Here is a 26,784-nt window from a genome sequence, read left to right as displayed (position 1 = left end):
GAATACCACCCCAAAATCCGTTCCTTAAGTTGTACATTGAATACCACCCCAAAATCCTTTCCTTAAGTTGTACATTGAATTCAACCCCAAAATCCTTTCCTTAAGCTGTACATTGAATACCACCCCAAAATCCGTTCCTTAAGTTGTACATTGAATACCACCCCAAAATCATTTCCTTAAGTTGTACATTGAATTCAACCCCAAAATCCTTTCCTTAAGCTGTACATTGAATACCACCCCAAAATCCTTTCCTTAACTACTATACGGCATTGGCGTCTGCTTAAAGTTTTACGCCAAGTTGGCATTTTCACTTGAAACTCCAGTATTGTTCTTTAAATTCACTTCATACTTTACCCAGTTGTTCAGGACCATTACACTATTAAGTTACATAAATCTATATCATCCTAAATACAAGTTATGGCCCCTGATTGACTTTTAACTTACGTTATAGTTTTAGAGCACATTGTGTCAGGTTAAAACCTTTTGGCAAGTTCGGATTTTCACTTAAAACTCCTATACCCTTCATCCAATTCAATTCAAACTTTACATACTTTTTGATGACCATCAAAAAAATTACTCCATATCCTAAGTATGAATTATTGCCACTGCTTGGTCTGGGAGCTTAATTATGGTCCTTGATCAATCAAGAGAGTTTTGTTAAAGTTTTAGAGCAACTTGGGGTTCTAACTCTGATCTGAAATTATGTTCAGTCAATATTTCCCACACTAACTGTTGTTCATGGCCATCACAAAAGCAAAAAAGGCAGCATATAGTCAAGTGTGCTGTCAACAAACTCAGGGTCACAGTTACCAGGTTGACAACAATCATGGTTATCTTTCAAAACATGTATTTTATTCTTTTACAATGATTAATAACTTAAATGTTTTGTTTGAAAGTTGCAAGAAATGTAAAGTTGTCTTATTATTGCAAACATAATGAGTACCATCTCAATAGACTTTTTAGCTCACCTGTCACGTAGTGACAAGGTGAGCTTTTGTGATCACTCTTTGTCCGTCGTCCGTCCGTCCGTCCGTTCACAATTGCTTGTGAACACAATAGAGGTCACAATTTTGACCTAATCTTTATGAAACTTGGTCAGACTGATCATCTCTATGAAATCTAGGTCAAGTTCGATATTTGGTCATCTGGGGTCAAAAACTAGGTCAGTAGGTCAATTAGTAGAAATACCTTGTGAACACATTAGAGGTCACAATTTTAGCCTAATCTCAATGCAACTTGGTCGGAATGATCATCTCTATAAAATCTAGGTCAAGTTCGATATTGGGTCATCCGCGGTCAATAACTAGGTCACTAGGTCAATTAGTAGAAAAACCTTGTGAACACAATAGAGGTCACAATTTTAGCCTAATCTCAATGCAAATTGGTCAGAATGATCATCGCTGTAAAATGTAGGTCAAGTTTGATATTGGGTCATTCACGGTCAATAACTAGGTCACTAGGTCAATTAGTACAAAAACCTTGTGAACACAATAGAGGTCACAATTTTAGCCTAATCTCAATGCAACTTGGTCAGAATGATCATCTCTATAAAATCTAGGTCAAGTTCGATATTGGGTCATCCGTGGTCAATAACTAGGTCACTAGGTCAATTAGTACAAAAACCTTGTGAACACAATAGAGGTCACAATTTTAGGCTAATCTTAATGCAACTTGGTCAGAATGATCATCTCTATAAAATCTGGGTCAAGTTCGATATTGGGTCATACGCAGTCAATAACTAGGTCACTAGGTCAATTATTAGAAAAACCTTGTGAACACAATAGAGGTCACAATTTTAGCCTAATCTCAATGCAAATTGGTCAGAATGATCATCGCTGTAAAATGTAGGTCAAGTTTGATATTGGGTCATTCACGGTCAATAACTAGGTCACTAGGTCAATTAGTACAAAAACCTTGTGAACACAATAGAGGTCACAATTTTAGCCTAATCTCAATGCAACTTGGTCAGAATGATCATCTCTATAAAATCTGGGTCAAGTTTGATATTGGGTCATACGCAGTCAATAACTAGGTCTCTAGGTCAATTATTAGAAAAACCTTGTGAACAAAATAGAGGTCACAATTTTAGCCTTATCTTAATGAAACTTGGTCAGAATGATCATCTTAACATAAGCTAGGTCAAGTTCCATATTGGGTCAACCCAGGTCAAAAACTAGGTCACTAGGTCAATTATTTTTATTTACCGGTGATATTTGAACATAAATGTCTATGTTTGAGAACTTTCAGCTGTTTCATATATCTGATAAATATGATTATCATTTTGCAAGTGCAACTACCGACTCTTAAATAATGTCTATTTGGATTTTCTTGTATCATTCTATTTATGGCAGATATTAATTGTTCTTATTAAGACTTACAATCACATTATATAAATATTTTTGGATTTATTATTGATTTACATAACCATACGTAATTCTACTAAATTTTATTTCCAATTTATAATAATATCTTTTTAGATTTTTTTTTATGAAATTGCCTTTTTAGCTCACCTGTCACTTTGTGACATGGTGAGCTTTTGTGATCGCCTTTTGTCCGTCGTGCGGCGTGCGTCGTCCGTCAACAATTTACTTAAAAGACATCTCCTCCTTAACCGCTAGGCCAATATTAATAAAACTTCATAGGTTCCTTGGGTTGTCTTCTATCAAAGTTGTTCAAAGAATTCAATTCCATACAGAACTCTGGTTGCCATGGCAACCAAAAGGAAAAACTTTAAAAATCTTCTTCTCCCAAACCACAAGGCTTAGGCCGTTGATATATGGTAGGTAGGATCACCAAATGGTCCTCTACCAAGATTGTTCAAATTATGGCCCTGGGGTCAAAATTGGCCACGTCCCGGGGGTCATGGGTTTTCTCTATATGTTTATAGTGAAAACTTAAAAAATCTTCTCCTCTGAACTTACTTGGCCTAGAGCTTAGATATTTGGCATGATTCATCGTCTGGTGGACCTCTACAAAGTTTGTTCAAATTATGGCCCTGGGGTCAAAATTGGCCCCGCCCCGGGGGGTCATGGGTTTTCTCTATATGTTTATAGTGAAAACTTAAAAAATCTTCTCCTCTGAACTTACTTGGCCTAGAGCTTAGATATTTGGCATGGTTCATCGTCTAGCGGACCTCTACAAAGTTTGTTCAAATTATGGCCCTGGGGTCAAAATTGGCCCCGACCCGGGGGGTCATGGGTTTTCTCTATATGTTTATAGTGAAAACCTTAAAAAATCTTCTCCTCTGAACTTACTTGGTCTAGTGCTTAGATATTTGGTATGGTTCATCGTCTAGTGGACCTCTACAAAGTTTGTTCAAATTATGGCCCTGGGGGTCAAAGTTGGCCCCGTCCCGGGGGGTCATGGGTTTTCTCTATATGTTTATAGTGAAAACTTCAAAAATCTTCTCCTCTGAACTTACTTGGCCTAGAGCTTAGATATTTGGCATGATTCATCGTCTAGTGGACCTCTACAAAGTTTGTTTAAATTATGGCCCTGGGGTCAAAATTGGCCCCGCCCCGGGGGGTCATGGGTATTCTCTATAAGTTTATAGTTAAAACTTCAAAAATCTTCTCCTCTGAACTTACTTGGACTAGAGCTTAGATATTTGGCATGATTCATTGTCTAGTGGACCTTTACAAAGATTGTTCAAATTATGGCCTTGGGGTCAAAATTGGCCCCGCCCCGGGGGTCATGGGTATACTTGATATGTTTATAGTTAAAACTTCAAAAATCTTCCCCTCTTAACTTACTTGGACTAGAGCTTAGATATTTGGCATGATTCATCGTCTAGTGGACCTCTACAAAGTTTGTTCAAATTTTGGCCTTTGGGTCAAAATTGGCGCTGCCCCGAGGGGTCATGGGTTTTCTCTATATGTTTATAGTGAAAACCTTAAAAAATCTTCTCCTCTGAACTTACTTGGCCTAGAGCTTAGATATTTGGCATGATTCATCGTCTAGTAGACCTCTACAAAGTTTGTTCAAATTATGGCCCTTGGGTCAAAATTGGCCCCGCCCCGGGGGTCATGGATTTTCTCTATATGTTTATAGTGAAAACTTCAAAAATCTTCTCCTCTGAACTTACTTGGCCTAGAGCTTAGATATTTGGCATGATTCATCGTCTAGTGGTCCTCTACAAAGGTTGTTCAAATTATGGCCCTGGGGTCAAAATTGGCCCCGCCCCGGGGGGTCATGGGTATTCTCTATATGTTTATAGTTAAAACTTCAAAAATCTTCTCCTCTGAACTTACTTGGACTAGAGCTTAGATATTTGGCATGATTCATCGTCTAGTGGACCTTTACAAAGATTGTTCAAATTATGGCCTTGGATTCAAAATTGGCCCCGCCCCGGGGGTAATGGGTTTTCTCTATATGTTTATAGTGAAAACTTCAAAAATCTTCTCCTTTGAACTTACTTGGACTAGAGCTTAGATATTTGGCATGGTTCATCGTCTAGTTGACCTCTACAAAGATTGTTCAAATTATGGCCTTGGGGTCAAAATTGACCCCGCCCTGGGGGGTCATGGGTATACTTGATATGTTTATAGTTAAAACTTCAAAAATCTTCTCCTCTTAACTTACTTGGACTAGAGCTTAGATATTTGGCATGATTCATCGTCTAGTGGACCTCTACAAAGATTGTTCAAATTATGGCCTTTGGGTCAAAATTGGCCCCGCCCCGGGGGGTCATGGGTTTTCTCTATATGTTTATAGTAAATAAAATCAAAAATCTCTTCTGAACTTACGTTGCTTAGAGCTTAGATATTTGGCATGATTCATCGTCTAGTGGACCTCTACAAAGATTGTTCAAAATTGGCCCCGCCCCGGGGGGTCATGGGTTTTCTCTATATGTTTATAGTTAAAACTTCAAAAATCTTCTCCTCTGAACTTACTTGGACTAGAGCTTAGATATTTGGCATGGTTCATCGTCTAGTGGACCTCTACAAAGATTGTTCAAAATTGGCCCCGCCCCGGGGGGTCATGGGTTTTCTCTATATGTTTATAGTTAAAACTTCAAAAATCTTCTCCTCTGAACTTACTTGGACTAGAGCTTAGATATTTGGCATGATTCATCATCTAGTGGACCTCTACAAAGATTGTTCAAATTATGGCCTTGGGGTCAAAATTGGCCCCGCCCCCTTGGGGGTCATGGGTTTTCTCTATATGTTTATAGTGAAAACTTCAAAAATCATCTCCTCTGAACTTACGTGGCTTAGAGCTTAGATATTTGGCATGATTCATCGTCTAGTGGACCTCTACAAAGTTTGTTCAAATTATGGCCCTGGGGTCAACATTGGCCACACCCCGGGGCTGATGGTTTTTCTCTATATGGGTTATAGTGAAAACTTAAAAAATCTTCTCCGAACTCACAAAGACAAATAACGTCTTAATTTAAACTGGATAACATACCAATTTTCAATATGGGCCACATACAACAATTAATTACAAATATACATATATAGATACACACGTAAAATCAAGTAGTGACAAGAGCTTAGATATTTGGCATGATATACCATCTAGTTGACTTGTACCAATATTGTTCAATCTTTGGCTCTGGGGTCAAAAAATGGCCCCACCCGGGCGGTCATGGGTTTCCTTATATATGTATATGATGAAAACTTAAGTAATCTTCTTCTCCGAAACCAAAAGGCGAAGGCCTTAGATATTTGGTATGAAGCATCGTTTATCGGACCACTATTAAGATTGTTCAAACTTTAGCCCTGGGGTCAAAATTGGCCACGCCCCGTGTTCATAGGCTTAGGTTTTAAATATTTGTATATAATGGAAGAATGTGCAATATATGACAGGTGAGCGATTCAGGGCCATTTGGCCCTCTTGTTTTAATTTTAGCAGCTATCTGTGTGTTTGTAAAACTTGCATTACCCATATTCTCAGCTTTATATCATATTTTTAGACTATCTGCATGCGTGCAGGTAGTCTTAAGACCGCAAACTCCAAAGAACTACTTCTATTTATTTCGTTTTAACCCATTTTTTTGTCTCAATGCGCTCTATGTTTAGTAGCAGAATGACGTCGAAACCATAAAAATAGATTATCCGAGTATGAGTTCTTGCTTGTTCGGCTATTTCCGCGCTGTATTTTTGTATTCCGGTGTTTTATTTTTAGCAGGATATAACTGTTTATAGATCGTTATATTTATCAGATTTGTGTGGGTCAAAATAATAGATGCTCTGGTAGGAAGGTAACACTGATATTCACTCTGAGTTCAGACCAAGATGTTTTAGAAATTATTACCCTGCAAGTGTACCATCGCCTGCAGGGTTTGTTATTATAACCTTATGTGACCATGAAGCACGCTTATTTGTAAGGGTGTATTTCTAATATAACTTTTGTGAGATAAGAAACAAAAATGATTGTCTGAATGTCAAAATAGTTGTATCCCAGGTTTGGCGTTGCTAATGCTTCAAATACTATGATTTGCCTGCCATACAAAAACAAAATTACTATTCATTCTATGATTTTTAGGCATATACTTTTCTAATAAGATGTTCACATTTTTTGCATAAAAGCTTCGTTCCGAAGTATTCTTGGCATAGTTCTGAACATTAGCCTTTCAATTTATTCTAACACACATTCCCTGATACGACTGTGAGTTATGCATGCTTTTGATGAAGCAAAGTAGTTCGGATTTAACCTGTAAAACACCCAAAGAGTGCGAAGCATTCATAACAGCACTAGTATTATTTCTACACAGATCCTTACATAAAACATAAATAACATTTATTTATCAATAAACCTTGAAAAGGCACAATCATATTCCCATTCTTAGAACAGACAATTTTCTTCAGATAATCTAGAAATAGTTTCAACTACATTAACTGACTGATTTTCTAAATATAGTTTCTACATACATAAACTGACCACATATTTGCCCTCACCGCGGGAAAACGACCATCTGATAAGCTCTGCATTTTCAATCGGATAGGAATTATTGCTAAAGTTATTCGTAAAAATAAAATCATTTTCCTTAAACAGTTAAAACATGTATGTTCATAAAACTTGCATAACATATGATATATAATCAAAGCACTGAAAATCTTTAGAAGGGAATGAAAGGGGCATGCATTGTCAGGGGCGTAGCCAGCGTTACCCACTTACGCATGTGCGTAACATTAATTTGAAAAATGAAAGGTCGAGGGCCAAGCTAAAAATAGATATCAGAATAAAAGGAAGAGCAGTCAAAGAAAACGTTGCTTCCCTATGATAGATAGCCCCCCCCCCCAAACCCAGACCACCTACCGGGATATTCCCCATCCCACACCCTCCCCCTTTAGTGCGTAACATTCGGTAAAGTCTGGCTACACCTCTGATTGCATCTTTAAATACATGGGGATATGTCAACTTAAGTGATAAGCTGTGCATCTTGAATGGAATTATTGCTGAAGTTGTTTGTAAAAAAATGATTTTCCTTAAAGAAAACGTGTATGTTCATTAAAGGAAATGATATATTATGTATTGTATTTTCCTATCGTATGATATCTAATAAAAGCAACGAAAAATCTTTAGCATGCATTGTCACATTAAATACATGGGGAGGGGGGTTTACGACAATTGAAGTGACATTTACATAAACAAAATGACACAAGACGCCATAAAATAGTTAAGATGTTCTTGTTTCCTCGCCCAGTGTGGGCAAAAGCGCTCTTGGCCCTCGGCACATTTTTCACTTTTATTAAAGTGCCCTTCACCCATTCCCATAGTTCAAATAAAATTTGCAGCTCTCACATATTGCCCGCAGATGGTCTTTCAGCGCCTCACGCTTTGATTATATAAGTTTCCAGTACCTCCCGACAGCAGTGAATTAGTTTACATGTAGCTAATGGCTACATTTAGAACTAGATAATAGCAGCTATACCTACTATCCTCAGACTTGAAAGAAATGTTGGTTATAACCTTACATTTATTGCATAATGTCTAAATGGCTGCCTTTAGAGTCATATACATGTTTTACGAACATCTCCTGTTACATTTGTTCAAAGAGGTATTTTAATAGTGATTTAAACTTTAGGTTGTTTTGTATCCAATTATGTGCTTGAGTTTCTTTTCTGTACAGTGTACTTCAAAAGTATTGACTGCATTGATCAATATTACTATTGTTTTACTTGTCATTCAGTCTCACAGAAAATGTTCTAAATGTTCTAATGTTCTAAAAGATAACCCTGCAGGTATAAGCTAATAATAAGCCTCATTGATTGTTTTCTCAATGTTCCAAGTGGTGTTAGTTATTTGATTAAATAGCTTAGGTGAAGGTTATAGTTGTAGGTAAATAGAACAGCATTCAGTACAGTAACATTATTTACAGTATAACAATGATTAAGATCAAGTATTTTACCCCAGGTGAATGATTTCTTAAAGGTCATAACTGTAGTACCAATCCACAGTTTTTAGCTCACCTGTGCACGATGTGATAGGATGATTGACCAGTGTCTGCCGTCATCCGCCATCAACATTTCTCTTCAAACAACTTTTCCTCCTAAACCATTGGGTAAATTTCAACAAAACTTCACAGGAATGTTCCTTGGGGGTCCTTTTCCAGATTCCTTCAATAAAAGTGGTTACATGCGGAACTCTGGTTGCCATGGCAACCGAAAGAAAAAACTTTGAAAATGTTCTTTTCAGAAACCAATGGCTCGATTCTGACATAATTTCACAGAAATGCTCATTAGATGACCCTGTATCAAATTCCTTGACCCAATGTTTATTTAGTGACAAACATGATCACGAGGGGACAGGGCTATTTTTCACGATAAATGTCTATACTGAAAACTTTCAATAATTTTACAGAAATGTTTCTTAGCTCTTAGCTGAATATATATCAAATTCCTTTACCCTATGTTGATTCATAAAAATAAATCCGTCTGAAAACCTATATCTGCCAGACATTTTCAACCATTTCAGAGTTACTCTTCTTTTTTCGTTTTGAACTGCGGAAACTTGACTGTGCAAATATAAAAAATCATGGTTGCCAGGAGCAGGCCTGACTATTTCAAATTATTGGCCTGAGTTGAAAAAAAGATAACAAATGTTCCAGAAATCATTGAAGATATTAAAGATGTTTAGAACCCTTTTCTCCCACCTCAGATAAGTAGATCCAATAATTTAACCATACTTGATATTCTTATCTTGCCCATGGGTGAAGATAAAATGCCTGTATGGAACTCCTTTTTAATGGTCACCACATTGTTATTAGCTCGACTATTTGAAGAATAGGTGGGCTATACTACTCACCCCAGCGTTGGTGTCCTGTTAAAATTTTAGGGCAAGTTGGGATTTTCACTTATAAGTCCAATACCCTACATTCAATTGCCTTAATACTTCACACAGTTGTTCAGGGCCATCACATAATGAGGTTAGATACCTCCATATTATTCTTTACACAGATTATGGCCCCTGATTGACTATGGAACTTGGGTTAAAGTTTTAGGGCAAGTTGGAATATTTATTAATAACTTCTATATCCTTTGTTCAATTGACTTAATACTTCACACAGATGTTCAGAGCCATCACATAATAGTCCAGTCATATTGTGAGAAAATTGTGACATTGGGTTAAAATCTTGAAACTTGGTATACATGCAGAAAATGTGAATATGAATTAAAAAAGCTCAGGACCCACTTTGGATTCATCCAATATGGCCGCCAAAATCCAAGATGGCCACCATTACCCTAATTGTGTTAATATATTGTTGCGGTACTGTGGTACTATGTACTGCGACCACAATTAAGCCATTAATAAGTGATTTTTAATGACTTTTAAGATGTTGAAAGTGAATCTTTTAAAATTCATACAAATATTCCTCGATAAAAGGTTTTTTGTTGCCATGGCAAACATGATTTCCTTCAAAATGATTAATTTACCGATTTTAAGAGAAAAGAAAACTTTTTTGATGCTTCTTATAAATTCATGTTTGAAAATTAACATTAATTGAATATGTTGCAGTAGTGCTGCTTTTTTAAACTTAATTTCGTGTAAAGAAGACAAAGACATCCAAGATGGCATTCAAGATGGCCGCCATAAATATCTAATTGAGCATCGTTTTATCAATGCGTGTATGTTAATAGAAAAGGGTATAATGTTTCTATGTTTGGTGATGTACATTATGTTTCCTAAATTATCATTCCGAACTGACTACCTCAAAGTCAAGGTCAAGGCCATATCAAGGTCAAAGTACAAAAAATCTACAAAATTTGAATTTTTGTATAACTTTCTAGCAATTGAGCTAATGCAAATTAATTTGAACTCAATATATAAAGCCGTAATTGAAAATGGAATATTCCTTCACATTTCGTTACTATTTATGAAATCGTTAACATTATTTAGTTAACTACGGGGGTTATGGTTAGGGTAAGGATCGAATCAGAAAACATCAAATATGGCACCAAATTAAATATGGCCACCTTATCAAATATTAACACCAAATCAAATATTGCCATCATATGGTATTGAGTACTAGGCTTTATTATAGCGCTTGGTTTGGTCGGCCCTGCATTGGGTTTATGGTTGCCAAAATGTGTAGCACACAGGTTTATTTGCCTCTGATTACAGCCCAAACAGAAATTTAGAAATGCACATGTGCACTGGGTTAGTTGGCACATATTAAGCTTCATTAGAGCTACACATCAGTTAGTTTGGCTCTAAATTGGCTCCATGGCTCCCAAAAGTGGTTTTGTTGGCACTAAGTAGCTTTATTAGATATCTGCACATGGGTTTGGCTCTAGATGGGCTTCATAGCTACCATATGTAATATGATTGCTACTGATCAGGCTTTAATAGAGCTGTTTGTTTTGGTTTTAATTGGCTTTATGGTAATAAAGTGGTCTATCTGGCATTGAGTAAACTTGATTAGAGCTGCTTATGTGTGGATTTTATCTCTGTTTGGGCTGTAACACGGAATATCATGATACCAAGTAGGCTTTATCAGAAAAGCACATGTGTGACAAAAAGAAGTTATTTGGCACTGATTACGCTTCATTAGAGTTGCCCATGGGTTTGATTCGCTCCGAATGGTTGTCAAAATGTGGTCAAAAAGTTTTGCTCTGAATGGGCTTCATTTTGCCTAAATGTGGTCCATTTGTTACCAAGGCGGCTGAATATTCGATTTCTTTACACTAAAATGATCTAATATGTAAAAAAAATGATCTAAAATGTATCAAAACAATTGTGTATTGTAAAATCAATAGAGCACCATACAGCCATCGTATTGTTTTAGTTGCAATATGGACTTTCAAAAGGTTCTTTGGACACACAGTGTACGTAAAGGAGTAAATCTTGGGCTCTTATATGGTTTGAGGTACTCAGTGGACTAATAGAAACACATTTTCCTTTCTAAATACTGATTAGACCTGGGCATAAATATTCTTGTTGTTTTTTTGTACTACAATATAAACACATTATGGTGAAAAAGCACTGGATAGACTTGAAAAGTGATATTCTCTGCTGGTGGATTAGCTTATTTGAAACGCAAATAAATATTTGTTTATGCAGCTTGTTAAGCAGTGTATGGGCTAATTTAGGGACACATTATGGCTAAAGTGACTTGTGTGTTGGAAAGAGGTAAACACAATTCATTTTGTTATTTTGTGTGTGTTTTTATAATGTTTGACATTCAAAAGATTTTGACCTTCAAGTTTTTAAATGCTTATTTTTGCATGTCAAAGCGAAGTACATTATAAAACATCTACCATCTGTTCATATATATATATATATTGCATCCAAACAGTGTTACATGATAACCTCGGAAAGAGCACTTTTATGGAGATTGCCTACAGTAGTATTTATTTGGAGAAGCTCTAGTTGCTTGGAGCTTGCGTACTATATAAAAAACGTTCATTGATTGGCTAAATTGAGGTAAATTGTGATAGACAAAAATAGATAATTTTATACAATTGCCAATTTTGACAGACCCTTGTGTGAGGAAACAAAACTTAATAAACCAAAAGAGACAAAAAAGACAGAAAACCTTGATATTTTTCCGATTATTTGTAGTGACCTTGACCTGGACATTGAATATGTCAGTTATTTAGGTCATTTTATTTTGATACTAGCTCAATTATCAATAAGACGCTTACATAAATAGCAAGTTTGCAACCACCCTTGGTATGTTTTAATGCTTGAAATGTTGGCTTATCAAAAAAAAAATGAAAATATTGCCAAAATATGACTTTGAAAAGGATATCTATATGGGAAAATTAAATGCTTGGGTATTTTTCATATTCTGACCTTGAAACGATCATTACGTTGGCCTTAAAGTGGTCAATGCTGTATAAACATTTAGGGTCCATAATGAAAGAAGTAGTAGCCATGTGAATATTTAACTGTGTCTAATAAAAGAAAATTAACATATTCATATATATGTTTTTACTAAAATTGAAATTTTATGGCGGCCATTTCGGATGCCATCTTGGATTTCTCAGCCCACACCACGGCACAAATATTTCTGCCATCACTTGCATACATACACTACAACCGAACATTTTGGTGTATACAATTGCGTGTCTCATGCACTTTAAATATTAAATTATTGACCCGACTGTCACTCTACTCTACTACTCTACTATATTTCTAGTCATTTTAAATGATTATTATAAGCATGAGATTAAAAAGCTTTTCGTTGCTGTGGATTTTTTTTTTTAGGATTCTTTTCAACAAAACACACTTAAAAGAATGTTGAAAACATTTACATTTAACTTGTACATATGTACAAACTGTTTTCACAGAAAAATTAAAGAACATCAAGAAGTTTACAGGTTTGGGTAGATTAACTGGCAGACAAATTTGACTTTAGGGGAAAATGGTTGCTATGGCAACAAAAAGCTAATTCTGTATGAAAAAATGTTTTTGTTTTATAAAGTTCTTTCGTAAGATTTAATGAAAAAGTAAATACTATGTAAATTATGTATTTACTGAGGTCATGTCACAATTTATTTACTAATAAAATTCCTCTTTACAATATTAAAGGTCATGGCGGCCATTTTGGATTTTGGCAGCCATCTTGGACGAAATTGAGATGGGTCCTGAGCTTTTATTAACCTGAACATTTATATGTATCATTTGGCAAAGTTTCATAATTTTAACCCAAAGTGCACAATTTGGTGTAATTTTGTCACGATATGACCACAGGCATCTGAATCATTGTTTGTCACTAAAATATTGTTTAAAACCATTTTGGGTACATACAATGAGATAAACAACACATCTGAAGATATTTAGTGTCTTTGATATACAAAAAAGAAACAAGGTATGTAACTCAAACTTACCCGATTTCACGGTAGAGTCCAGTTTTATGTAAATTTCTCAACCAACATATAAACAATCCATTTTTAAATAAGTGACATGGAAAGAAGAGTCAATTACCTTTAAAATGGTGTGCGATATGTTGGTATAACTATATTGTCTTTAGACAAACAAGCATAATTCAATGTCAAATTCTCACGTTTTTCTTTAGTCGGAAAGAGTACAGCAAATTAAAATCTTCAATTTTCCCCGTGTAAACAGTACTGAACACAGACCTATTAAAGTTATTTTATGCTTCAGTGTACAGATAAATAATAATTGCGTATGGATATGCGATAGCACGTGGTTGTCAATGATATGAGCGCAGTGTTAATGTTAATAGTCAAATCGGTCGGTAAATCTCGTTTCCACAAAACACCCTACACTCAGTTCGGAATGAACCTATCTTACACTCTCGGACATGGAAGATACTTATAGTCCAATCAGTTGGCGCTCATGTTCGTGTTTACACCACTGTTTAAAAACGTGACATATTATAGTTTCACCTTTTGCATACGGGCGAGCAGTATCCAGTATGTTGTCAGATCTATATTTCTAGAACCCTTCGTCCATTTAGATGAGTGACATGGGGCCATCTTGACCCTTTGTTTTTAACTAGATAAAAGTAAGGTGGTTTTGAAATAACTTATTGAACAATTTATTTATTGATTACTATCTCATTTAAAGAGTTAAGGGTTTGCTTGGGAGTCTGTCCATAAAATTATTTTATTTGTTTACAAATGCATTGTATAATGTAGTAACATGGTATTGACAAATCCAAGTCCCTCAAGTAACTGTAATATGCCTGTCAATGAATCTTTTTTCAGACAGCGTGTTCTTGAAAAGACTTCCGGCATCGATGAGCCGGGCGCCCTACGTTGGGACCTCTCTCTCATTCTGCTCATGTGCTGGATACTCGTCTACTTTTGTATATGGAAAGGACCACGATTCACAGGAAAGGTAACTCCCTTGAAAATGCTGGCACAAATATGCATGCTTGGAAGAGTTGCTTACCTTAAGTCAGTAAACAAAGTGGTATTCCATTTATAGTACCGTAATTTATGAAACACGGAGCCGATTGCTCAATACTTAGGTAATTGTCGAAGCTGAAAAAACACCATTCACAACATCGTTGTTAACTTTTAAACATGAAATATTTGATGATGTGTATATATTTAAAAAAGTTCAGCTGAAACAGTAGACTCAAATATTGTTAGAAATACAGCAGATTACAAGTAACTTCCATAACAACGTCCAGAGCAGTAAAGATTTGAAAGTTGACAAAAATGATGTTTACAACATTGTTAACTTCAAGAAAGTTCTGCACAATTGGTCCATGGTCAATTGAAGGCAGTTTAATCAGTAGATATATTTTTTGTCACTGTTTACTTATAATGAGCATAAACCTCAAAATAGCTTGAATTAGCTAAAGTTACTAATGTGTAGTTGCCTTCAGTATTACGAGGTGCTAAGGCATTAATCTTCATCTGACTACTAGCCCAAGATTTTATGTTATTAATAGTTCAGTGCTTCTAACAGGCCAAACAGAGCCAAGTATTTTGTGCACTCTAATTTTGTTATTGGTGTACGGGACAGAATCTGTTCATGTAATGGTTTGTTGCATCATACTTATTGATTAACTTACCCGGGTTTCAACAATTAACTATAAGTCAGTTGTTGTTCATAATTATTACGAATTCAACAAATTTATTCATATGATTGCTGTTGCTACCTTGCATTAAATGAATTTGTGATACATGAAGTATAAACTATAACCTATACAAAAATATTGTAATACATTGATGAGCACCAACCTACAATCTGTGGACAACAATGTTAATTAGATTTAAAGCCTAATGACTTTAGTTTTTAGCTTTTCACATGCAATGTCTTACTGACTGAATTGATATGTCAACAGATTATATTTTATTTTTTAAAGATGCAGAAAGCTATGAAGTACTAACACATTAAAACTACCTATATGAAATAAACCCCTAACTACACATGATGTCACTTTTTCAGGTGGTGTATTTCACTGTGACATTCCCATACCTCGTCCTTGTCATACTGCTGGTACGAGGCCTCACACTGCCAGGGGCCATAAATGGGGTCCTCTACTTTGTTGTTCCACGATGGGAACTCCTCAAAGATGCAAATGTAAGTTGTTTGCCTTTAAGGTAATATAAGAAATAATAGCCAAGTTAAAAGATAGTATTATTTGACTTTTTAATCATTGCTTTATTGATGTTTGTGGCTGAAGGCTTTTATAAGAAGACAGAAGTAGAATCAACGCTTCATTTTGGGATCAACATTGCAGATGCAATACATGAAACATCACTATGCATGTAATGACTTCATTACAGTCATACGATGTATTTACAGCTCATGTAATGTATTTGTTCGTGTGGTTAAAGGCAGTTGTTGTAGGTGTGGGTAGCTGCTGCGGCTCAGACTTTCAACTCCCTGGGAATTGCCTTCGGTGGCATCATCACCATGTCCAGCTATAACAACAAAAGCCACAGAATCCTCAAGTAAGCTCTCAGTTCAGTGTGTCTAAATCTATCAACTGTTGTTCCATATTCCATCTTATAATGATGAAAACATAAACCTTTAGCTCCATGTTTGGAATTGTCTTAGCTTTTGTGTCATTATCAGATGTGTCAGTACCATAAAGAAATTTCAATTCATTACATTTACCAGTACCGTAAATGCCCTATTAGATGCACATGGGTTCATTTTGTGAATCCATTTTTTTTATTCCCGACTTCAACAATGCTTACCTTAACTCTAAGCTTAAAAAAGGTGTAAGTGCATCTGCTCAGATTGCTGACGTCATGCATATGAAACCCATACCCTATTGTATAATTTAGGTTACACAACATCTATGTTGAACACCGTGAGAGTGAAACATTTCTCATGCTTGCCGAAATATAAGAATTGATATATTGAATGAAAAGTTCAGTGGACCAATTATGGATCTACACACCAGGTGGTGTAAACATCTACTTTGTAGTCGATAAATACATATCGCTGATTAGTCAGTCGCAGGCTTTCTCCCCTACCATTTAGATGATGGGGAGTTGTGACAAGCATATTCAGTATTTTAGTTCTATGACTATTTATGACTGATTATCAACAGATTTTAAGCAGTTTGCTGAAAGGGAAAATATGTTTTTGCTTGTCTGTTTTTTGGAAGAAAAAAAGTTTCGTTATTATCAAAGCGTTGGTATTGGTTGCCGCTATGTAGTCATCATCATAGTAGTGCAATCTTTTTACCATGGTCATAACTCAAAAAACATTCAAGCTATTTGAAAGAAGCTTGCTGTACACATGTTGCCTGATGCAATACACATTTTTATTGTAAGGCATTAATAATTGTAAAGTTATTCCTATTTTTCAGCTTTAAAAAGCAGACAAGCAATGATGTTAGTGTTAAGCACTCTTGTTAAGGTTCCTGAAATTGAGTGAATTTAACAATTACTGTTTAAATAATTAATTCATCTTTGTTCATGAACTTCAGAGATGTGCTGGTCATAGGCATAGTGGATGCGTTAACATGTATCCTTGCGGGCTTGGCTATATTCTCCATACTGGGATACCTGGCTTATAACCAGGGCATGGATGTGGAAGATGTTATCAAGGAAGGTATACACACCGGATTTTGAACAAGATGTGGAATTCTTATTTTTAATGTCCTTCTGTTCAAATTCATTTTATTCGGCAGAGAGATTAAATTGGACTGTTCAATAAGTCGTAACCTTGAACGAAATACAGAATATTACTGTGCATTACTTAAAAAAACAAAATTTACATGAAACATGACTATACTTAGATTTTAAATGCCTGACATTAATGCTTTATTTTTAATGTCTGTACATACATGTGAAAGATAGAACAAGAAGAAAAAGATATTTTTGTAAACAAAGATATGATATACAAACAGTGCTGCAAATGCAGTACTAACAGACCAAATTTCAAAATGGCCCAATTCACTTGCAATTGAAATACATTTATCTTTACATCTTGTTAACATAAAATGTAATGAAAAAGGTTTACAAATATAAAGTATGGCATATAATTAAACACACAAACTGATAATGTTGGTATTATAATTATCCATTTTCATGTACCAGAATAAATGGATATACATCTCATCATCTGATTCTGTCATTAACTGAATTGTAACTAAATAATGGGCAGATTATTCAGAACTTAAAAAAACAACATTATTAACAACATTGCCGCTCACTTTTAAACACGAAATATTTAATGATATACTCACATGTATAATCTAATCAAGTATAGCTTAAACAGTTGTCTCAAATCTTGTTAGAAATACAGCAGATCACAGTTGTATCCATTTAACTTAGAGCAGTAATTATTTGAAAGTTAACAATGATGAAGTTAAAAATGTTGTTAACTTTAACAAAGTTCTGAACAATCAGCCCTGTGTTTTGTAATAATTATAGAGTTACTGTAGAGGAGTCTGTAGCATCAGAGCTCACCAATTATGCTTCTGATTTAATACAGTAACCGCATTTTCCTGTCATAGGTCCCGGCCTGGTGTTCGTGATCTACCCTGCGGCGTTTACCAGTATGCCCGTGTCCCAGCTCATCTCTGTTTTGTTCTTTCTCATGCTTGTTACTCTGGGAATCGACAGTCAGGTATAGATATCAATGAGGTTTTTTTTTCAGAACAAAGAATTTTTTATATTCCATTCTTGACCATTGTTTAATACTCAAAAATACTAGGAAGTGAATATATAGCAATGTGAATTAACAAATATCTTGGCATTGTTAGCTTGTTTTGGAAAAAAAGTGTAGGTACATGTATGTCTTATGATATAGCCTTTGTGTTGTTGTCATCAGCAGTATTTGCTCTGCGGAACTATTGCTTGTGGGTATTCATTCTTTCTGTGACAAATCTAGTTTAAGGATTTATTTGATGATTTTTTTCCCCAATAAATTAAGACGGGCATGTGTTTTTTTATACCCAACAATTCTAACTACTCTTCAGTTTGCATCTGTGGAGGTAATAGTGACCACCATACAGGACCATTTTGGTCTCCAAGTGAAGAAGTACCTAAGGAGGAAGGAGATACTGGTCCTGGTTGTCTGCATTGTATCCTACCTATGTGGCCTTCCTAATGTTACTCAGGTAGGTTCTTATTTATATCAGGGTTATGATCTATAGTCTGTCCTTTATAATGCATTTTTAAACGCCCTGTTGCATGGTATGGTGCTGATGTTTGTCTGTAAAAAAACAAATTATTGCGGAAATATGTACAAACCAAGCATCGATTCCCATCATGTGAGTTTGGTTGGTGGACGCCAAGCCAGACAAGTGGGTTTTCTCCGTGTTCTCCAGTTTTCTCCACAACACAAGCAACAGTCTGCCAACTAGAGTGACTTGGTATTAGTTAATATAACTTTCTTCAAAATCATTGTAAAATGAAATAAAGTTTAAATTAAGCCTAAAGAGAAGCTTGACCATGACCTTTACAGATTTGGGGTCAAAGATTACAGTCACCATTAATTCTTTGTATTTATTTGTGTATTGAAAGGGCATCCAACTAGTGAGTGGGAAACATATCTAATCAGCTGGTACATGATGCTAAATACAGACTGGCTTTTGTACACAATAGTCTGTACATTGGCAAGGTTTTTAAAATTATTATAAGCCATGATTGAGTTCAAGTATGGAGATTTTTTTTTACAATATATTTTGCACCAATGACTAAGCAATATGACTGAGTAGTTTGTTTATTATGTAACCCTTCCATTTTAGGGTGGAATCTATTTCTTCCAACTGATTGACTACTATGCAGCTGCCATGTCCCTTATGTACCTGGCGTTCTTCGAAGTCATTGCAATCACATGGTTTTATGGTGAGTTTTTTTTTAATGAATTAAGAATGTGTAATGCTATCCAATGATATAGATAATAAGTAAATGAGAGCACTGGGTTGCATACTGAAATGGTTTAAGTTGAAAACCTCCCTCAACCAGCCTTAACAGATTGATGAGCAGAGCAATCCCTGCATTTGGGATTGGTAAGTTCTGCAACCTTAACCTTGTAAGTGCAGTCCCAATTTAAAAATTCTTAAAGTAGGTCAAATAAATTGAAGTTCATCACAAAGTAATTTCCTAAATGATTTTAAGCTCGACTATTCGAAGAATAAGGTTGACTTTACTACTCGCCAGATGTCAGGGTCAGGTTAAATTTTAGGGCAAGTTGGCATTATCATTTACAATTCAAATACCCTTCATTCAATTCACTTAAGCTATTCAAAACCATCACACAATGAGGTTGCCTAATTCAATGTTATCCTAAATACAAATTATGGTCCCTGATTGACTTAGGAACTCAATTTAAAGTTTTAGGACACATTGTGTCAGGTTAAAGTTTAAGGTAGATAGATAGATACTTTTTATTCCTCCATAAGTGGTCATTTAATTGACTTTATACTTCACGCAATTATTGCTGACCGTCTTACATTTAGGTTACATAACACCATTTCATCCTAAATACAAATTATGGCCCCTGATTGACTTAGGAACATAGGTTAAAGTGTTAGGGCACATTTTGTTCGGTTCAAGTTTTAGGGCCATTTTCACAATTACTTGTTAACCCATCATTCAAATGACTTAATACTTATATAGTTTTTAACCGCCATCACACAATAAGTTTACTTAACTCCAAATTATCCTAAACACAAATCAGGATTTTGGTGGTAGACGTACTGCTACCAAACTTGGTATATAGGAAAGAGTTTATGAATTCATTTCTAAGACAAAGCAGCATATAGTTGAGCATGCTGTCCTACAAAAGCTCATGTTAAATTATATGCTTACCGCTGCTTAATAGAGATTTATCGAAACAAAAAAGATATTTCATCGTAGTAAACTACAATTATTTTCATTGTCATTTTAAATGGATTTTAGGCATGAAATAAAAGAACAATTATTTCAGTGCAAAATTGCAATAGATTTCACCTCATGAACACCAAAAGTAAATTTTATATGCTTTGAATGAAATATTTTCTTTTGATGTTCATGAGAAGAAATCTATTACAATCTACAGTGAACAAACACTTATTCTCCAGGTGTTAAAAACCTTTAACCATTGTTTGGTGGTATTCATCCCCACAGGTGCTAGACGTCTTGCAAAAGACATTGAGAAGTCCAGCGGGGCTGCGCCACCCATTTTCTTCGTTATATGTTGGTACTTCATTTCACCGCTCCTCATTCTGGTAAGTAGTTTTGATGGAAGACTTGCATTACAGCAACCACTTGTATAAAAACAATTAATTGTGAGTTATTTTTGGACTGATTTAAAATATTTGAATGATTATTAGTTATAATTGGATAAATATTGACCAGTGAATAAACATTTTGGACAACTTTGACCAAACCAAAAACTTGAACAGTTTAATACAATTTACTGCTAGAATGTACCTGGTATTTGGTGAAATTAGATGGTACACAGCTATATTATCATGAGAAAGATATTAAGTTGTTGCTTCAGAATTAAATTGAGACTTAACTACTGCTTAAGATAGTAAAATATTTGAACAAGACATGACAGAAAGAGAGTTGAATATGTATTTCACAACATTTAAAAAATGAACATTGTCAAATTATTAAAAATAAAGTTATTAGGTTAAAGTTTTTATACATTTCTTACCTGCACAATAAAAGTTGTTGCTCATGGTGGATCTCACAGAGGCCACTGTGCTAGACTGGCTGCTGACATACACATACAAGCTGATATGCTGCACCTGCTAATTTCACCTTTACAGGGCATCTGGATATTTAGCCTGGTTCAGTACAAGCCGTTCTCCATGGCCGGGTATGAGTATCCTACCTGGGCCACAGTGCTGGGCTGGCTGCTAGCCGCCATGTCCATTGTGTGTATTCCAGCTGGAATGGTGCACACTGTGATCTCAACTAAAGGAAATTCCTTGTGGGAGGTAAAATATATATATGTATTATAATATATTTTGTTCTTGATGTTTAATTTTTGCACAATTGCGAAAGCCATATCTTAAAGCTGCACTATCACACATTTTCTGTTTTTACAACTTTTTTATTTTTTGTCTTGGAATGAGCAATGTTTGAGTTAATATTTGCAAAACAGTGATAACAGACTGCTGAGAAAGATCAGATCGCAGATTTTCATATTTCCGTTTGAAAATAAATGTTTTATAGCTAAAAGTGTTACTAACGGTTTAAGAAAAAAACATAAAACATCAATTTTTGAACTTAAATAAAAAAAACTGTATCTATTTTTGTGTCAGTATCCTTATATGACTTGTTTACTTGCATTTTCGCATAAATTGGCTCAATTGAAGACAAAAAATAAAAAAGTTGTCAAAATGTTCAATCTGTGAGAGTGCAGCTTTAAGATAAACTATTAAAAACAAAATTTATTTAGTAGATTTTCTGTGTTTGGAAGATACTGTCATAGCATTGGTGTCATCGGCGACAGACCTGTCATCGGCGACAGCTATGGCCTCGTAGTCATTTTGCAATCATTTTGTCTAGTCCATAATTTTTTTTTCAAGATAGTCGCATGAAACTTTGTATACACGTTTAATACCAGTCAAAATCTGCATATGTGGCTTTAACTTATGTCAGATTATTCCCCTTGATCAAACTGACTTCAATAGTTGTTGAGTTATGCTCTTTTGTCAGCTGGAAAACAACATCTGTGTGTTGGCATTGGTTTACACTGCTCTTGCTTATGTGGCCCTCTTAATTTTGCTCATTTAAGGCAAAAGTTCAAATATTCCACCACTGTGAACAATATTTTGTAGTAAAATACATAGAAAGGTATTTCAAATGTAGCTGTTGTGCTCGTTTACAATGATTTTAAGATGTGATACATCATTTTGGAAAACTTAAAAAATCCTAGATTTTTACTAAATACTATGTTAAGGATTTTGCTTCTAAGAATTTTATTTTGCCATTTCAGAAGTTCCGTAATTCACTGAAACCTCTTGACCAACCTGAGGAAGAACCTCTCCACATGGATTCGTTACAGAATGGGAAATTACTTTCTGAGAATGGTCATTTGACCAATGGGACGGCGATGTTCAACCATACAGGAGACAATGTCTACCCCAAACTAGACAGTGAGGTGGAGCCCCTGAATTATCATTAAGTGTAATGGTAAATGATTTGTATTACCGGTGGACAATTTTCAACTATTTGTTTAAAACTTGAATATCATAATTATCTATTTATCTTTAGCATTTGTTTTTAATGCAAAGCCAGCGAAAATTATTTTTAGATTCTTATCCATATTATAAAAGAAGCTGGTGGACACTTTTGTTATCATTTTTATAAAAAATAATTTGTGGTATGCTTATTTATTGTTGTTCTTTTTTGTAAAATAAAAAAGTATGGGCGAGTGGTTTAAGGCAAATGGGGATGAAAATCTAAATTTATCTCATGCTAGTTTAAAAATTTGAAGTACCACATTTAAATTATTTTTCACTTGTTCAACCTATGAACTTGTGGGCTGTCATTACTGATTGCTGTTGATGTTTTTGACACATTAATGTCAAGAACACTGATGCCCTTATTGATGAAATATAAAAAGTACTGGACTTTTTAATTAAGCCTTTCCATATTATATGGTGAAATCATTTTACGAGTTCTGATAAACAAAAAGGTGAATTTTGGATTCTTGGAGATCTGGGCCCATATTATTTTGATATTTCAAACTACAGTCAAAACTCATTGGCTCGATATTGCTTGGCTCGATATCCTTGTTGGCTCGAACTGGATTAAAAGGACCAATTTGTTTTACTATATGTTTAATACAAAATTCAATCGGATGACTCGATATTTCAAGGGTGAATTTTCACCATGCTCAATGTCATTTTCATGGTCACTAGGAAGAATTTTACGCTTTGTTTTGTTTGCTTCGCTCGATGTTATTTTCGTGGTCTCAGGGAAGAATTTCATACCTTAATAAGTTTGCTTTGCTCCATTTTGCGCAAGGTGCTTAGATTTGCTTGGTTGGTATGATAACTATTATTAATTGAAGCTGGCTTAACAGTTTGAGAGTGGACGTAAATCTAAAAAGAAAATTGCAGATAACCAGCATTCCGCAGAGCAAACTTTTAATTTGGTTGAAAAACAAAGAACACATTAGAACCAGATTCATCACTGGTGACATAGAGCCCGAGCGCATGCTAGTGAGGAATTATGTAAATTTGCTATCTATGTGTTTTGTTTATATTTTATGACCTACGTTTATTGTTTACATATATATATATATATATATATATATATGTTAATATTTTTTATTTTTTTGTGTTAATAGATCAGAAAAACCCCCATATGGTATTCAACAAGTTAAACATGACTTTATTTAACGTTTAAAGGAAAAATACACATTCGGTAAGCATTCCTGCTTGGCTCGATATTCGCGAGGCTGGAAGTATTTTGGCCGGTCCCTAGCACATAAGGTCATTTCACGTCCATTTTCAATTGAAATAAATAGCAAATAAATTTATTGAATTACTCTGTTTAAAGGATGCTAGCATAGATGGGATACAGGCAAAAAAATCAGGTATAAAATCTTTAAGGTGCACAATATAGGTTGATAACAAAAATGTGTTTTAACTTTTAATGCATAATCATTTTTAATGCATTATAATCATGTTTAACTCATTTGACTTTGATGATAAAAAAACCCCATAAGATTTAGGCATAGATTAAAAAAATAATTGCGAAATTTTGGGAATTCGTGGCCTCATAGCTATTAATTAAAAAAAACATATATAAAGGTTAATATTTAGTTATCTGTACCTAAATCATTTGCTTTTTTATCATTAAAGTGAAATGAGTGCAGCAACCTTCCATTACACTTAAGCTTAAACTCTCTATGTATATATATTCTCCTTGTGTAAACCAAAGGGAATACAAATGTAGCACTAGCACATTGTTACTGTGTATGCTTACCTTCCTTATGGAGGACATAAATATTGTAATACTTGCATGAGACATTTTGTGTACCACTATTATTAATATGTTCTGTATTGCCCACCTCATGTATGATTTTTTTTTACACAGTCATGAATTACCACCAACTTCTTAAGAAGTGCAGAACTTTACAGATGTCATACTTAATGTATGTATTGATGTTATTAAGTATCCACCGAATACATGCAATTATCATATATTATCATTTATTTATGTCTTTACCTGTGTTACGTATTTGTTTGTACTTATTTGTAATTTATATATGTCTTGGCCGTTGTGAACTTTTAAAGGTGAACTTTTTGATGATGTGCTCGTAAATTCAAAAAAACAAGTACAGCTAAAACAGTTGTCTCAACTCTTGTTAAGGAATGAATTGCGGGGTTGATGTCATTATCGGGGTATGAACGCAATTGGGCTGATCTGAGTGTGTGCATTCCTTATATTCCTTATATTTACACCAATAGATCATTATTTCATTCAAGAAGCGTTAAAAAAATACTTCATTTTATTAAGGATAACCTTTAAGTAAGCCTTTCTTACCAATTCTGTAAAAAGGATGACCCGACTGAAACCGGGAAAAGATCAACCACTTGAAATCACTTTTAAACGTAAAATTGAAACACTTTTGGCAACAATACGTTTAAAATACAATAACTTAACACTTTCTAAAATGTTGATTTATATTTTACGGGACCTGCTGACACAATACGAACAATAACAAGATCAATAGTGTTCATGTATATTGTTATGCGATGAATTGCGATCCGAACATATCCGAAGGTGTTGCGTTCATTGATTGATAAACGCAATTGCCGAAAGGCAGTTCATTTAAGGAATGGAAGTTGAGGTGTAAATATTTAGGAATACTGCAGATTTTCATGAAACTTCCAGAGCAATACAGATTTGAAAGTTAACAACAATGACAATAATAAAATTGTTAACTCTAACAAAGTTTTGAACACTCTGTCCAATGTTTATAAATGTTTATAAATGGACAAAGGCAATTTATGTGGATTATCAATAAACTCTGAAACTGTTGTCTGTTTATCAGATGTGTTCATTACAATCATTAAAAAATGGTGGATGAGTGTAAGAAATTGTTTGTTCAAAATTTACATGAAAAATACATGTTAACTTGGTGAAGACATTAATTATTTCATTTTTTACAATGGACAGTTTACTGTTGTATTTAGAAATAACAGATCATGCAGGATGATAAATTGTACTATTATAGGTTTTCTAGGTTGCTTGATCTCTAAATTCGTGATCATGAAAATACTCAATTATGCCAAGACCTCTTAGCTGCAGATTGTGTCTGTCAATGTGAATATGCTGCATTTGTATATTACATTGTGTTTCATCTATGCCTTTTGAAATGATGACGAAAAAGAAGTTAAATTCAAAAACATCATATTATACATTATTTGTTCAAAAATAGGTCAAAATTACCCATGATGTCATTGTACCAGTAATTGTTACCGTAGTCAAAAATAGTGTTCAGTGAAACAGTTTGTTTGTCTTATGAGTAAAATCCTATTTATTTTGTAATCAAAAGGTCAGAGTATTAATTGAATTACATTTGTGCTCTTATTCCTATACATTTTATTACTGAAAATCATCTTCAACTATTATAATTGTTCAGTTACCTATTTTAAGGCAGCTCCATTTCATTGTTTAGACATGCTGAAAGATCATCAAAACGATTTAATTATAAGATATTTTATTGTGTTTTATACGATATACTATAGTATTTTATAGGATAAATTTATAGAATATTTTATTGTATTTAATATGATATTCTGTACTTTTTTATACGATATTCTATAGTATTTTATAGGATATTTAATAGAATATTATATTGTATTGTATTTAAAAAAATATTCTATTCAATTTTATTGGTCATTTTTTAGGATATTTTATTGTACTACATATTTTGTAATAATTTCTGTTTGATTTTATTGGAATAAAATGTTCTTTTTGCAAAAATGACAGCAAGTTAATGACTGTTTAAAATGAAATCAATTTGATAAATAAATGATTGAAGCTTATGTTGTTGTTAGTGTTTTCAAATGTTTCCTTGTAAAAAATATTGATACATAAAATAACTATGCTGATATGACATGATATGACAGATAGTTTCTTTTTGACATGTATAATGTACATTGTCAACAACACATATAAATACGAGGGTTGATCCAGAATTACGTGGACTTTTTTTAATAATTCAAATTTCGTTGCACATAGAACATAGAAAATTCACATACATTACGTATAACATATCTGGTATAATTCCTGAATTTTTCAGAACAATACATATTTTTTTTGCTGATATACAATGCATTCATGACATATGGTTAAACCCGACCGGCGCAGTCCAATGACGTTAGTGACATTGCGCTCATAGAGCGTCACATTTTTTCACCACCAACGCTGACACACTTTTTATGGCGCTTAATCCACTGCGTATATACATTGGAATACCACTCTCTAC

General features: G+C 34.4%; 1 protein-coding gene across 1 annotated transcript in view; it reads left to right on the top strand.

Moving 5' to 3' along the window:
* LOC128232752 (sodium- and chloride-dependent GABA transporter ine-like) overlaps positions 1-26,331 on the top strand; it is a 38,273-nt gene extending 11,942 nt beyond the window's left edge. The window contains exons 4-13 of the mRNA XM_052946472.1: positions 14,124-14,256; positions 15,319-15,453; positions 15,724-15,827; positions 16,817-16,941; positions 17,849-17,961; positions 18,314-18,454; positions 19,085-19,184; positions 20,448-20,548; positions 21,098-21,268; positions 22,273-26,331. Of these exons, the coding sequence (XP_052802432.1) occupies positions 14,124-14,256; positions 15,319-15,453; positions 15,724-15,827; positions 16,817-16,941; positions 17,849-17,961; positions 18,314-18,454; positions 19,085-19,184; positions 20,448-20,548; positions 21,098-21,268; positions 22,273-22,461 (1,312 nt within the window). The 3' untranslated portion in view covers positions 22,462-26,331. The remainder of the gene's footprint in view (positions 1-14,123; positions 14,257-15,318; positions 15,454-15,723; positions 15,828-16,816; positions 16,942-17,848; positions 17,962-18,313; positions 18,455-19,084; positions 19,185-20,447; positions 20,549-21,097; positions 21,269-22,272) is intronic.
* Positions 26,332-26,784: the final 453 nt, after the last annotated feature.

Source organism: Mya arenaria, chromosome 4 (assembly GCF_026914265.1).
Source record: "Mya arenaria isolate MELC-2E11 chromosome 4, ASM2691426v1".
NCBI classification, from domain to species: Eukaryota; Metazoa; Mollusca; class Bivalvia; order Myida; family Myidae; genus Mya; species Mya arenaria.
This window is presented reverse-complemented; position numbering and strand designations above follow the sequence as displayed.